Here is a 15,899-nt window from a genome sequence, read left to right as displayed (position 1 = left end):
ATTTACTAAGTGGTTGGTTGTTGTTGTTGTTTTTTTTGCACTATTCTGTGTAATCTCTGCAGACTTTTGTGCATGAACTTCCCAGAAGACCAGCAGTTTCTGAAATATTTAATCCAGCCCATCTGGCACTAAGAACCATGGTCAAAGGTCAAAGTCACTGAGCTCACACTTTCACCCCACTCTGAGGTTTGATGTGAACATTAACTGACACTCTTGACCTGTATCTGCAGGATTTTATGCATTGTGGTGATGACACATGATTACCTGATTGGATAATTGCATGAATGTGCAGGTGTACACGTGCCTAATTAGGTTTAATGATATGACGATTTGTATAGATTTAAAAAGCAACAAATGAAATTAATTGTAAATGTAATCAGATCATACCATAGCATATTTAGTGGTATCATCAAATATTTAGGAATTGAAATCATTCTGTATTTTGTAGAGCTTTTACACCTCTATTCCTAATAAAGTGGTTGGTAAGTGGACAGCCACTATTAAATAATGTCACAGTTGTTTTACAGTATTTACATGACATTATAAATTCCAGTTGTCTCATTATAAAAGCTTAAATTTTTTTAAAGCCCAGTTGGGGATTTCTCCCGATTTGGCAACACCGATGGAACCCCTGCCTATTCAGTCCTGATTAGCTTTCTGTTCCAGAGGTGAAGCCTCCCAACACTGAATGTTAAAACAGAAAAGACACAAGGACATAAGATGCCTTCATTACCTGTATGAAGGGTCACATTATTCCAAAATTTAGCATTCTACCTGAATTATCAGCTAATTATAAAGCCTTTGTAGGCCAAGTTTCTGTTAGTAAACTAGTGTTGTAACTCTTCACTTTACACATATTATACTTCTTTTTACTGTGCAAAGCTCAGATTTCATGTGTGATGGTGCCTAGTCCATGGTGCTTTCTGCTTTAACTAAATCAATGATCAGCAGCAGTCAAGAGTTTAATGTGGCTTATGTGTGCTGGGAGGTGAAAAAGTATTAGTAGTATTAGTAATACGGTTTAAACATGCAGAGATTCCTCCATTAAACATTTCTGGGGTTCCTACAGCATAATACTATAATCACAAAATCACCAGATACAGGGCTTTCATTTAAGACATAAATAAACCACAATTTTATGATAATTTATTTAAAATGTCCATATATGAGGAAAAGAAAAATTATTTCCTGAGAAAGATTTACAAGGCTTGGCTTATGCTTTGACATCCATTTCATATTAAAAATGACAATAAAATCATTTAAATTCTACAATCTTTGGACAATTTGTGTGCAAACGTTATCACTACCATTTGAATCCTTATAACCTTCTGTACAATTACAAATTGCACCAAAATGTAGTGTAAACATCCTATCGCTAAAATATAAAAATCAACTAAAATTTTGCACACCAATTCCACATTATTTATAACTTTACTGTACATATATTCCTCCAGAGAAACATAAAATATTCCAGAAAGATCATTTTTTAAAAAAACCCATACATACACCACTACAGAATCTAGAAACTAAAACTCTGTATTCTGCATAAAGCTGTAGTAAGTCATATATGACCAGGCAGAATATACATCATTCAACAGTGTTCAGAGGTGCAAACATTTCTAGAAAGATCAAAATCACTTTTTAGGCATTAGATTTACCAACATGGTAAAATAAACTTTTAAAACTTAATGCCCTGGTTAACAGTGTGACAACGGAATATTAACATCTATCGTCATCATGCCTTCTCTCTCTCTCTCTCTCTCTCTCTCTCTCTCTCTCTCTCTCTCTCTCTCTCTCTCTCTCTCACACACACACACACACACACACACACACACACACACGATACATTCAATAATTAAGGGCAGATGACTACAAGCATTTATACTATAATCAAAAGGGAAAAGGAAACACCTGTGAATTTAAAATGTACCCTGAGGTCACAATTTGCAGGGGGCAATGGGCCTGCATTGCTCCCTGTGCCAGCACAAATCCCTACACACCCACACATGGCTCAAAAACATCCACAGCGCAGAAGGCCTGAGGTAGTAACACCCGTTGGCAAAAAGGCATCTCTGAGGTAACCGTTGCCTACGACAACGTCCCCTGATGTCGGCAAAGCCCTGTGGGCCAAATTCCCCTGCGCTCTGTGGGTCACCAGGCAGAATGTCATAGCTAAGTGGCCGTCTTATTGGGCCCCTGGAAGTTCTGCTGAAGCACCACGAGAGAGTTGCGTAACTGTGGAGGGAAACAGGAGCTGTCACAAATGGCAAAAAAAAAAAAAAAAAAAAAACCCACAACCTGCACACTAGAGACCTCTCAGTGAAATAAGACACTGCTACATGCTGAAGTGTGTTACATTAATAGACCTGTTCTAGAAGGTTGATGGAGTCCTGTAGCACGGCCCTCAGTAAGCGCGTCTCCTCTTGGCTCCTCTGGAATGTCTCTCGAGGGCCCAGGTCAGGTGTCAAACTGTGGAAAGAAGATAAATTCCACTCTGAAACACAATAAATGTCTTTATATTGAAATATTTGTGATATGCTTAGTGGCTCTGCTATTGCACGTTAATGTATTTTCATTGTTCCTGTGAGAAGTCTGCGGTTGACGGCTACACTGACGTCACATGGAGTTTAATAGGGGAAAAAAATTCAAAAGCATAAGTGTTTTCAATCAGGTTTCTCTGTTCGCTCATAAAAATGAAAGGAAAAGAGATTATTTTCTTATTCACCATTTTCCAACGACGTTTAACATCCTGTTAATGACAAAGAGTAGGAGAAGTAGAAGTAATATAGAAGCAGTGGAAACGTGCGATGCAAAGATGTGACAGTTGCATCGAGCTGCACCAAAGATTCGGCTCGGCTAGTTATTGATCCACAAGATGATGGCAGTATTAGCATGAAAGTTGAAGTTTTGGAAGTGGGAAGTGTACGGATGCAGAATTGAGAGAGCTGGACCGACTAAAGTGCCGCTGCATCCCTCTCATTAGGTAGAGATGAAGCGAGGGCTAAATCCCACTGCAGTACTATTAGTAAGTAGAACGGCATTGTGGGTAATGCAGAAAACTGTTAACAGAAGTGAAAATCGACTAACTCTTATTATAATATATTCCTTGCTTCCTCTCACAGGAGGTTTCTATATTTCAGGCAACTTTCTCATCTTTTCTCGATTATGGTGCTGTGATTATACAAACCCGCTTCACTCTAAATCTATATCGTTCTCTAGTACTCACTCGGTCATTTCACATGTGTGTCCCTTACCTGGCCTCGGCCCGTTCCTTCATTCGCTGCTTTGTGCTTAAGTACATACGATGCGCCACGTCCTCCATGGCCCATAGTTTAAAGAACAGTCCCAGGTTCAGTATGGACAGAATCAACAGTCTGGAAAAAGTCAAATTACAAACCTGAGCTGTATTATAGTTGTAGAATCTCACACTGTAGTGTTGGGAAGAGATCAGCATACAGACACTGCTGAACAGATACTATTTAGGTGGTGGAACAATTGTTTTGCACAGCAGTGACATTTGGTAAATCTATACACTAAAAGAATACTGCTTCAATTACTGCCATAAGTATTTTTGCCAGAGAACCTCTTCAGAGAATCACTGCTATACTGCACAAGGTTTCAGTCTCTCAGTTTGCAGCTTAGAATTTATTAATGTTTTATCCACTCTGCTAGCAGCTGTAGCTTCTTCAGCATTCCTTTAGCAACGGTTAATGGTCATGTTACAACATAACCAGGTTTCTGTATCTGAAGGTCATCACACCTAACATCCTTTTATGTACATATACAAATGGATTCAAACACTTCGGGGCGTATGTTTATGGGAAAATAATGATTGCAAGTTCAATTTATTGCTGAACGAGAATGTTTAAAATTATGTTAAATATTGTGAAATGTCCACGAGACAAGTTTGTTCCGGTTTCCAGTTACGTTATAGTTGATGTAATCGGTCATGCCCTAACTAGCCTCTATTATTTTCCTCTTTCCAGGACATTAAAAAGCAAAAAAAAACTTGTCATATTACAGCGAAACTGAAAAGGGCAAAACCCTCTGCCTTGATGCCTTTACCTTGTTACAAAGCACTGACACTGGAGGTTCCTGCAATACATTTTAAATAAACTTCTCCTTACAGGAAGCATGACCATATCAATCATGTTATATTTATTTGTTAAATTACTTGTATACCTGTCTATTATTATTATTGTCTATTATTATTAGAACAATTGAATCAATATGAACCTGTGACCACCTTCTGACCAATCAGTTTTGAGAATTCACCAGCACTGTGGTATAAATAAAACACAATACATGAGATCATAAGAAGACACTGCACATATATGATGTGTTATGTAAGCTTACATTAAGCTCATTCCAGCAATAATGAAAGTGATGTTCCACGTTTGTGTATTCTTAGTGTCTGCTGCGCCTGAAATACAAGACCGAGCCTGTTATTAAATCATATGGTTTGCTCAGTGTGTATTACAGCAAAGCATACAATGTGGCGTAATCCTATACACCATGGTATGCTGTGAGCAAAACTGTACAACATAAAATGTGCTAAAGCTACTAGTACAGGGTTCTTGCTCTCTTCTTGTAAATAAATAAATAAATAAATAAATAAAGACATGAAATGTAATAGTGAGGCTGAATTAGTGCAGGAAATAAAGGATGTCTAAAAACAAATGCATTAAAACTAGAGATCGGGCCAAAAAAGGGTGGATCGGTAATTGGAGAAAACACATCAGATATCGAATGCTGTAACAAATGCCAAAGATTGGAAAAGAAATTATTTTTTGAAGCTGGAAACGTTTACTTATAAAACAGACTTGACTGTTGCTGTTTTTTTAATTATCTTAGACACACTTTATTATATTTTATTAAATTATATTATGTAAATGATTTTTGTGTGTAAGGGTTTAATTAAAGCTTAGTAGTTTTTAAAGAAAATAAAATGAGATGAGTATCGGTATCAGTATCGGAAAAGAAAAAGTGATATCATGACATCTCCAATTAAAACCTTTGTGTATTTCTGTGCATTTTGTCTGGATTGTGAGATCTTAGAATTATAAAGCTCTATAGGAGTTTTTTTTATTTTGGAGAAAATTTGTTCTCTTTTTCATGTTTTAAATGGTTCAGGATTACATGCCACTGAATATACGTGATAGGGCCGACACCAAAATAACTGCTAAATAATTACGAGTCATTTTAAAGGTTTGTAATATTTCAAAGTAGCTCTAGACCAATAACAGTTACAGATTTCTCAAGATACTTTAGAAAAACAGTGCTTCTTAATACTGCCATGGAATTTTAACTTTAATAAACTTGCTTTATTGCTATGTAATTTTTAACATTGTTCTATCACAGAAATTAGTTTAAATGCATAGTCTGAGTCTCCACATAGTGTCAAGTTTTGCGGCTTGATCTGTGTGATGTATACATACGTGTGTACCGACCTAGTTTCAGGTTTAGCCGCAAGACTGAGCTATGTAGAATGCAATTTCATGCAATCCTATAATTAATTAGCAAGTTGTTCATATTACCCAATCAGCAGTGTTACAGTTTGGTACTAATTTTTATAACTAATCAGCCGATGATGGTAGAAATCCAGAAAAGGTTTAGGGCAGCCCTGCTTTAAAACAAACAAACAAAAACAATCCTTCATACCTATTGAGCTTTCTCTGTGCTGCTCGGGGTCTACACTGTACGATCTGCTGGGTCTCATGTGCTCCTGCAGCGTGCGACTGTAGGTCCTCCGCCTTCTACGCAAGCCGCCTTTTCCAGCGTCGCTGGATCCCTGGGTCAACTCCGCCTCCTCCTCAAGAAGCTCCGCCTCTGTTTGTAGAAAGAAAGAAAGGTGTGCGTTTTATATAAAGTGTACTTCAATAGAAGTTAAAGGATAACTCAAGCAGTTCCAACCTGTTTTCTATCTGCTGCATCTGTAGTGTATGTGGAATTACCATGAATGACAAACTTTGACACGTTTCCCTGCACTAAGACATGACAAAAATTTACTCCAAACTCCTTTATAATAGACTTCTGAGGGCAGCTGCCATTATACATTTAAAATGTGTAACTGTATAATGTAAGTTCTTATGGAGTTTTACCCATACAAAAGTAGCTTTAGGTAGATTTATAAATCTACTTGAACAAAGAATTCATGAATACGTTCTACAAACATGCGTTTTGCATAAATGTTAATTGATGTAGAAGTTCAACATCTGCCCTTAGACATCCATTATAAATTAGTTTGGAGTAAACAGGTTGTTCTCAGTACAGGGAAATGTCAAAATTCTTGTCCATGGTAATCCCACGTGTACTACATTTCACTACATCTCTATCTACACTGCACTGTGGTTGAAACTGTTGGAATTATCCTTTTACAACCACTAATTCAAAGGAGCTTGGTATAAAGAGGTTTATTGAAAGTCTTAGAAATTGTTGCCTGTGATCATCGCACATTGCTACTCATTTACTTTTAGTTTAGGTTACAACTATTTATTTAACTTTTTTTTTTATAGCATTACCTTCAAGAAACAGGCACGTTTGAAAAGTTTTATTAAGGGATATGTAAATCTGAGGTGAAAATTTCTACTCATTTACAGGCACTTTGGTTTGATCAATTCTCTTAAGTACTATCCTGCTAACCCTTGATAATCAATTAGCAGAAGAAAAACTACGTCACCACAATAAAGAAAATGCTAAGCCTACTCACTCAAAACAGACCTGCAATTTGTTGTGACCTGTTAGTCATATATATATATATATATATATATATATATATATATATATATATATATATAAAAATATACACTGTAGACCAGACCAGGGAGATGGAAGGACAAAATCTAGGCACAAAAGAGTAAAAAGTTTTAACGTCTGACACTAACCAAGGTGCCTGAAGTAGTCCTCCAGGCCACTCCAGGAGTTTTTGGTGATAAAAGACTTAACAAATCCCCATGGTTGCTTCTTGTATTTCACATCAGTGTAAATCCTGCACAGAATTGATACACTGTTAATATTACATCACCGTGAAAGAGCAATACAAGCTAAAAAGTCAAGCGCTTACCGAAGTCTACATTTGTGCTTCGAGTTGCGTATGATGCAATAGCGATTCAGAGTGTAGAAGTAGTCATGGTATGGAACATCATGTGTGTAGACCTCTGAATCCACCAAGTAGTAATGACCTTCCCTAGATTCCTTATATAAAGTCTAAAGAAAATAGTGGCTGGTGTCAGTTAAAACAGCACACAATATGTAAATACAAAAATACTACCAGAAAGCAAGCTGACCTGGTTTTCTGTTGCAGTGGAAAATTTACCCACTAGTGGGTTGGTGATGGTGATGGTGTAGTTTAAACTTCTCTTCATAGAGCCAGAGGCGTCCCTTTGCCAAGACGTAGAGGTTGCACCTGCAAAGGGTCAACATATATACAAGTTAGTAATTACAGCAAAAATAATCATAAGCAAATATCTGCACAAGTAGATTTAAAAATATATTCCTGTGCATTTTTTTAAAAAAGCTGACACCAATTATGAACTTGAGTGATGTAGATATGGTTGAGAAACAGACCTTGCTGACAGTGCTGGCATTTCTACCTGAGGTTTTTCTTTTTCAGTGTTTTCAAGTTCTTATTTAAAAAATGGTCCACATTACAAATGTTAAAAAAATTACTTTTGTTGTTGTTTCTAATGTACAGAACTGCGTATACAGTAATGAGTATATAGCTGCATTTCCTGACAATGTAGAGAGATACAGAATATGATGTGCACATAACAATATAAAGGTAATATTTACCAGTGATCTTCCTGGCATTCATAAACCGCCGGCTAAAATAAGAATCCGTGAAAAGCAGCTCAAACATTTTGTCAGCACTGAAACGGAACACCCTGTTCATGTACAGCCTTCCCTGAGACGCCTGGGACACACAATCTCGTTCCACTGAACCAGACAGAAGGATCAAATTAATAAAACAAAACAGCCACACATTACCGTATGGGCATAAAAATGCACACACACACACACACACACACACACACACACACACACACACACACACACACACACACAAAGCCTCTCACCATCCTCCATGCTATCGGACAGGCTATTATCTGAGATTCGGTCCTCGTTGGCATTCAGATCCAAGGACAGAGAAGAGTGCTTGGCCACTCGTTCATTGCTGATGCGGTCCAGGGAAAGATTAGGACTGCGTGGCTGAGACGGTGTGCTCCGCACATCATCCTAAGTGTGATTACATACATATTTAATGTATGATTGCACCTTTGAACCAGTGTCAAAGACTTGCAGATTAATCTTTATAATTAACATGTGATCTTAAATGAATTCCAAGATTTATTCTGTTATACAATTCTGAACCTTTTTTTAAAGCCTTTTTTTTGTAAACTTGGCAGTTATCCGTGAAGTTCTAAACCCAATTCACTTCTCAAACGTTATTGTAACTGTGCTAGCAATAACTGACATCGGTGCAAATCACAACCTCTAAATTCTCATGGAAACTACAGAAATACAGCAACAACCAACAGAATCACTAAGCACATCACAAACATTTTGTTCTAAACCTGTTTAATGTGTTTCAGGTTGGAGATTAGCTTTATGTAGACTCATTTAATAATTGATGTACATAATTCAATCCCAGTGAGGGAAGTTAAACCGTACTTCTGTTTGTTCAGTAAATAAAATGTAAAACCAAACTGCATGTTGATTAGTTTATGTAAGAAAATTAACTGTACCCCATTCGGAGATAGTGTGCTCTGCAGTCCGATGGACGACTGTGTGTCGTCTCCCTGTGGCGTCGAGGCCTCATGTGACGTCTGCTCAGTCTGAGGAAGTCGTAGAGAGGAAGGTCTCTCTAATTTTACAGCGTGATCTTCTGCTTTCATGTTCAAGCTGAAACAAAGAATATTTCAATTTCAATCAGCACAAAGCTCCATCACTGCCTGCTTCAAAACCAAAATACTGAGGTCAAATCTTATATTATATATAAACATACATACACACATATACATACACACACACACACTATTACAGAAAGCAGGTGTCTTACCTAGGCTGGTTATGTGCAACTGTGTCTACCATCATCTGCATACAGTCCATTTCTTCCTGGCTCAAACCCAAGTCATTGCCATAATGCTGTTTGACCATCTGCCAGAGCTCTTGCCTGGTCAGTTGCTAAAGAAACAATGAATGAGTGAACGAACGACCTGTGCAACAAAAGGACATTGTCTCCCTGGTAACACGGTGGCACAATGCACCTTTCATTCCTGATTTAAACCATCATATGCTAGGTGGAAAACACACCTGACCTGCTTTGCAATTATTTACAGAGATGTGATCACAATAACGTCCTGTAAATTGAGTCATATTTAGACAAGTTAATTAAGTTTTTCATATAATGAACGCATTGATGGTGCGACAGTCCTTGATTACAGACACACAAGCCAGTGTCACAATGTGACAAAGTATTTAATGCTCTCAGTACTCTTCTTTAACACCTTCAAGTCTTTATTTAAACATGCTATAACAGTATTCATTTGGAATTCGTATGTGCTGCTTGTAAAGCTTGGGTATGAAGGGCTCCTATTAAAAATTTACTTTTTTCAGCAAGACGTACAATTAGACGTTTGATCATACCTTTTGGTAGAACCTACTGTTAAATTAGCTTCAAGCCAAATAACACGTTAGTGATCAAATTTTGGTTTTAAAAACAGAGACAACCTACACCATAGCCTAAATTTGCGACTTACGTTTTTACCACAACCCAGTTCAAAGAATTTTACTGACAACATCATCGGGATAGCTAAAACATCTGGATGAAGTAAGGATGGGCAAGATGTAAGGAATAAAACACTTTGAGGCATGCTGCTATAAGAAAATAATAACCAACTGGGTGGTGTGATCCTGTCGCAGGATTATTTTCCTATAAAAGTGTTTTATCTTATATGACAGCAATTGTCCAACAATTAAATTTCTTCTTTTATTAAAGAAATAAGTGTCATACTATTTTATCCGTTTATAGTTACAGTTTATGTTGTGGAACTTCTGCGAAACGAGTTAAAAAGCATTGTTACAAAGCACTGACACACACGCCTCTAAGCTGTCTCTATAGAAATAATGCCATATTTAAATGAGCACTTTAATCGAACCCTTGCTGAAAATTCATCAACGCCTTCTGACCAATCAGAATCGGAAAAAAAAAGCAAAATTTCATACGACATCACATCTGAAGACTTTATTTTGCTTGCTTGTTTTTTCAAATTTAATACATGTGACACACTTTTAGGTTTAGTTAACAAAAAAAAACCACACACAATACGTTCCAGGGATGTGGCAAAGTAGTGGCATGTTTAAGCAAACCATTATGTTAAATTAAAACCACTGAACCATTTTTTAAATTAGTAAGGAAACAAAGGACCATGAACTAACTGATACAAAAACAAGCTTTCTTTTGTGTGTCACAGACATTGTAGATGCACACTGTAATCTTATCTATCACATTATCAGTACTGTACAATCATATCGCCCAAAGGTTAAAATCTCAGTCTTATAATATAAAATTAACATACACAATTTATTTTTATTTTATTTTTTTTTACACGGTGTGATTAACATCAAATGATATCAAGTGTGTTTCTTTCTTTCTTTCGTTAATATTATCATTTTGGTCGTTGTCCCTGTGATGCTTGGCATTGAACATAAACTTGTGGTCAGGAACGTCCCTATCTAGTCCTTATGGATGAAATCCAGCACAGTTTGGCCATTTCTTTCTTCCCCTAAAACAATCTGGATTCAGGATGAGTAAACATGTAAAAGAAGGAAACCAAACTAGACTTGAGTGTACGAGTTGTTCTTCCCTGTTGTACCCATGACGACCATCAACCCCAGCTGCTTTAAAACAAACAGCTGTATACCCTTTAAATTATAACTACACTAATATAATCTACAAGAAGAGATTTGTGCAAGTGTTCAATAACCTCGAACCTGAAAGAAACCTTTCAGACACAACAAAGTGCACAAACTAGACGCGAGATTAAAAACAAGAAGTAGATTAAAGACAGGAAACCGCGACAAGAATAAACAAATCATTAAAATATCAACACACCGGACGGCACAGACACAACAACAACAACAACAACACACTAAACCAACAACATTCCCAAAGACAGAAATAACTCTATGACAACATATTATTACATTGTTTTTAATGGGCCTACTTACTTACAGGTCTCGCAATAAAAAAGACGCGCTTTGCTACCTGTTGGAGGCCTTCAAATGAACGAAAATGACCTCTGTCATCAAACACCCAGGCTCACTCCCAAACCCCTACGTATCCCCTATATAAGTGCACTTCTCAGGGAACGAAATGGTGTCACTAACAGCCTACATAGCATACTCCATGTCCAATAGGAAGACATTTTGAGACTGAGCTCGAGTTCTGCACATGTACCAATCAGGAAGCGGTTTCGGTTTGGCGTCTCAATGCAGGGTTACCAGATTGACACTTTCCACTTCCGATTAAACTAGAAAAGTTAGAAAATGAATGCTAGGAGACTTCAAACAAACAAACAAACAAACAAAACGTTAAAGACGTTTAAGAAACTGACTAAACCCTTATAATTTTACTCAAATGCTAATAAAAACAGGTTAATCGTTATATGGTAACATACTTATTGGTGTGTTTGCTCATAGGTGTTATGTAGGACAGTAATGTGTTAACATGTGATTGGTTTTTGTTTGTATTTAGTCATTAATTTATTTATACAAGTGTTAAAACTTTATTTTAATTGAAGTAATATTCCCTATACACCTCAGCAGATCCTTTTGTCAGTATTAGTGAGACTTAACAGGGAGTATGTAAGCTATTTTCCCCCTTAGTCAGGGCCCGCATAGGACGCCTTGTATCAGGTAAAAGTAGAAAGCCACACCCAGAGAGTTCACTGAACTTTAGATTCATTCTGCTGTTCTGTGTGAAACTCCCGGCTGATGCGAGTGCAGTTTGTTTTTTTTCCCACCATGCACTTCCTGGCATTGCTTCTCAGTCTACACACAACACACTGGTCCAAACATTACAGTACACTTTACAGTTTACAGTGTAAAACATTACATATTGTACTTTACAGTGTAAAAACATAACACTGCTATAACATGTCATTAAAGCAGTTAAAGGTGCATTAGGTAAGATCAGTCTTTCTTTCTAGATTAGGTTTCTAACAAGTGAAGCAAACAGTAACCTAAGCTCAGGATTTGAACCAGAGACTCTGGAGCTGTGGGGCGGAAACACTACACAATGCACCACTGTTTCACCACATGTTCAGTATCAATAGGCTATAAAATATTTCTAAGGTGTAGCTGGCATCTGACATTACTCAAGCCTGTGAGAGCAGAGATTTTCACACAGAGCCTGTTTTTCATCTAATTACAAAGGCTGGGTCAATCTGAATGAACAGGTCATAATGATGCAGTGAATGCGATGGTTTATTTGGTGATGAATGCGTCATGCTTACCTTCTCCAAGAGAAAATTCTGCCATAGACGAAAAATGCTCTGGTAACTTTTCTCCCTTGCAGAAAAAGACGTGAAGAAGAGCTAGAGGCCAGGAAGTGATATCACAAAATGCACACGGTTTCAAACAGCACAGATACAGCCTATCATACCGTAGACATGTATAGGACACTAATTTGCAGTTTAGTGTGGTTTAGTGGTTTTTAATGATGGTTTCGTTTTACCTTTTCTGTATTGGTCTGAATGATCTGTATGGCGTTTGGTATCAGTCGAGCTGTCTTCTCCCTCGACATGGATGCAATATCTTTCATATTCACCATAATCTAGAAGAAATTACATTGAAATAAAATGTAGCAATGACTTTGTAGCAAATCTTCAGTCTATGTGATACAATTTTGTATTTTTTGCACTTACCTTTGTTCCCCAAAATACATTACTGTGGAAACAGATCCAGTTCTCTGTGAGGTATATGCGTCCATGCAGTAAAATGTCTTTTTGCAGAGCACAGTTGTAGTCTGGGGGAAAAAGAGGTATGAAATAACACTGTATAATATAAACATTATATTATAACATAAACATTTGAATAATTTAACAGTGTACATTGTATATATTCACCAACAGTATTTTTCTTTGGAGTTGTGATAGATATTGTAAATGCTTCAATGTGGGCTTAAATGTCTCTCTCTCTCTCTCTCTCTCTCTCTCTCTCTCTCTCTCTCTCTCTCTCTCTCTCTTTTACTCACCCACTATAAGTCTTTCTGACTCAGACAATTCTTTGAAGGTTTTCCTGAATTCCTCACTCCTCTGTTTGTAGCTGGTGAGGGATGATTGTGGAGTTATAATACTCAATCCCTGTAATGGTAAATAAATACAAATGTCGAATGGAATATAATAACAGTTTTAGATTCTTTAAATGAATTATAAATTAAATTAGGGGAGGAGTAGAGGTGCAGCAGATATAGTTTCTGCCTCACAGCTCCAAAGATCCACCACAGCAATGACCAGGGTAAAAAGCTTACTGAAGATGAATTAATTAATTATTTAATATCATGGGAACACTGGGCATGAGTCAGGAATACACCCTGAAGCCACGCCAGACCATTGCAGGGCATCATGCACATAAACACATTCACACACTCATTTACACCTATGGCGCCTCTGCCCTCTATGTGCAGAGTTTGCATATTCTCCCCATGCTTCGGGAGTTTCCTCCAGGTACTCTGGTTTCCTCCCCCAGTCCAAAGACATGCTTTGTAGGCTGATTGGAATTTCCAAATTGTCTGTCGTGTGTGTAAATAGGTGTGTGAACGTGTGATTGTGCGGTGCGATGGGTTGGCACCCTGTCCAGGGTGTTCCCTGCCTTGTGCTCAGAGTTCCCTGGGATAAGCTCCAGGTTTCCCTGTGACCCTGTGTAGGATAAGCAGTACCGAAAATGTATGGATGGATGGCTGGATGGATGGATTCACACCTAGGGGCAATTTATCTTAGCCTATCCACCTACTGGCATGTTTTTGGGAGATGGGAGGAAGTCAGCCAACCCAGAGGAAACCCACATGTACACTGGAATAACATGTGAAACACCACACTGTTTCCTGATGCCAGGATCAAACCTTTTACTATTTTCCCTGCCCATATTATTAAGGGTGAGAGACAATGTAAAATGTTTACAAAACAAATTATATCACATAATAAATACCAAAAAAAATGGATTAGAATAAACTAAATGGTGTACAATCATTTCAATGGCAATATAATGGCATTTCAAATCCAATACTATTGATTTTTTTAATTTTAATTCATTTAATTTGTAAAATACTTTCATGCATGTTAAAAAAAAATAAACTAGACACACAATACCTGCAAATCTCTATAGATGTACAATATGTAGAAGTGCAGAAATGTAATTTAATATCTAAATTCCACAAGAGGGCAGTAAAAGAGGTCTTTTTTTTATTACAAAAACAACTACTAAACTGTGTGCCTCTTGGGATTTAGTGTTTTCAAACTTGAATAAATTTCCTTTGTTACATGTAAAAGTAAAGATCATACCAACAAAGTAGCTGAGACATGCATTGTTCAATAAAATCAAGGAGTGAAGTTCTCCTCAAGTAATATCTAAAGCTGTTCACCTCATGCTCCTCTGAGATCACTCGGACATCTTGAGCTGGACTGCTCTCCACGGCGCTATCGCTGCCTGTTGTTGATTTTGTTACATGGGTCATCTTTCTCTCATCCGGCTGAAGAAGCAAATCTACACCAGACTCAATGGACTCTCAGCAAAACTGTAAAAGGTGGATCTCAGTACACTTTATCTTCAGCATGGCATGACGAGTCCTTAAGCTATGCAAAGTATGATGTTCTAATTTACATAGGCATAAATAGGAACACAAAGAAGAAAACTGGCTTTTCCTGTCCTGTGACTTATCTCCAAAAAGGTTTGAGTTATTCCAGGGAAGCTTTGACAGCCAAATCCTATAACACTTGCAGTGTTTGTGTTTGTTCAACTAAACCCAGTAAAGCGTTAGATTAAATACTGTAAAAATTCATTTTTACACTTGGGATTTTTGTGTATAGTCAGTTCTACTAAACCCACAAACTAAGGCACCTGGAACCAAAAAGTCAGTAGGCCCCAAATTCATCTATTCTAGGAGAAAATCCATGGAATAAAAAGGAGCTAGCAATTGTGGGGGTTTTTTCTACACTCCACAAACTATGATTGGTTTATAACGACATATTATGTTGTTATTGCATACATTCTGCCTACACTTATTTGCCCCTAACAACTTATTTCATTGTTGCCAGATGGGTTCAACTATTTAATGCCCAACTTAAACTAAATCAAATCAATATATTGTCCAACCAACACTTTGATCAAAGTATAAATTAAATAATACCTACCATTTCCCAAACTCAATGTCAATAAAACAACTGTGTTGAGTAAGAAAAGCCCAATCTGCCAATAAAGTGTACAAAGACATGTAAAAAATTCCAATGTTGTCCAGATGGTTATGCATTAAACTGCTAAAATAGAGAGGAAAATCCTCCTACCTGTGTTCATACCAAATATGGACCAGTTGTAGAGAATGGGTGAAATAAAACAATAAGGCAGCATAGGTTTTAAATGAAGTCTTCAGGTGAAACCCTGCAGTATGATGGATGCTGCTGTGTTGCCGGTTTGGAAGTGTGTCCTCACCTGGCGACAAGTGTGTTACCTGGCCCAACCCACTCAGGAGGGAACACACCATTCTCCATATGAGAGAACATTTCTCTCACGTTCTGCATTTAGGTATTTCACACATATTACTACTTATTGTTTATTTATTTATTTCAGTTGATTTGATGTGTATTGCACTTTCTTTTTCCCAAATAGATGCATTCACATAACTG

The 15,899-nt window shown here is 37.3% G+C and overlaps 1 protein-coding gene across 2 annotated transcripts; it reads right to left on the bottom strand.

Moving 5' to 3' along the window:
• Positions 1-1,124: 1,124 nt before the first annotated feature.
• Positions 1,125-15,696, bottom strand: gramd1c (GRAM domain containing 1c). Of its 2 annotated transcripts, XM_017453455.3 has the most exons (19): positions 15,561-15,696; positions 15,411-15,465; positions 14,642-14,794; positions 13,256-13,364; positions 12,927-13,027; positions 12,737-12,835; positions 12,516-12,596; positions 9,059-9,183; positions 8,745-8,901; positions 8,076-8,235; positions 7,792-7,935; positions 7,287-7,405; positions 7,064-7,206; positions 6,885-6,988; positions 5,662-5,829; positions 4,357-4,423; positions 3,255-3,374; positions 2,367-2,469; positions 1,125-2,235 (listed from the first exon to the last, which is right to left on the bottom strand). In XM_017453455.3, exons 3-19 carry the CDS (start codon positions 14,732-14,734, stop codon positions 2,173-2,175), a joined length of 1,956 nt encoding a protein of 651 aa, XP_017308944.1. In that variant the 5' UTR covers positions 14,735-14,794; positions 15,411-15,465; positions 15,561-15,696; the 3' UTR covers positions 1,125-2,172. The 2 variants fall into 2 exon arrangements, with proteins under 2 accessions (XP_017308944.1, XP_017308947.1); XM_017453458.3 differs by lacking the exons at positions 13,256-13,364; positions 15,411-15,465; positions 15,561-15,696 and having other exon boundaries at positions 14,642-14,741.
• Positions 15,697-15,899: the final 203 nt, after the last annotated feature.

Source organism: Ictalurus punctatus, chromosome 23, assembly GCF_001660625.3.
Source record: "Ictalurus punctatus breed USDA103 chromosome 23, Coco_2.0, whole genome shotgun sequence".
Classification (NCBI taxonomy): Eukaryota; Metazoa; Chordata; class Actinopteri; order Siluriformes; family Ictaluridae; genus Ictalurus; species Ictalurus punctatus.
The sequence above is the reverse complement of the archived record's forward strand: the minus strand, read 5'-3'. Positions and strand labels throughout refer to the sequence as shown.

Bases quoted from the DNA above. Each gene is read 5' to 3' on its own strand.
- gramd1c (XM_017453455.3), bottom strand. From the start codon at position 14,734: ATGACCCATGTAACAAAATCAACAACAGGCAGCGATAGCGCCGTGGAG. The intron at 13,365-14,641 runs GTGAACAGCTTT...TTACCATTACAG, and splicing joins TGATCTCAGAGGAGCATGAG to GGATTGAGTATTATAACTCC. The intron at 8,902-9,058 runs GTAAGACACCTG...TCTTTGTTTCAG, and splicing joins GTTGCACATAACCAGCCTAG to CTTGAACATGAAAGCAGAAG.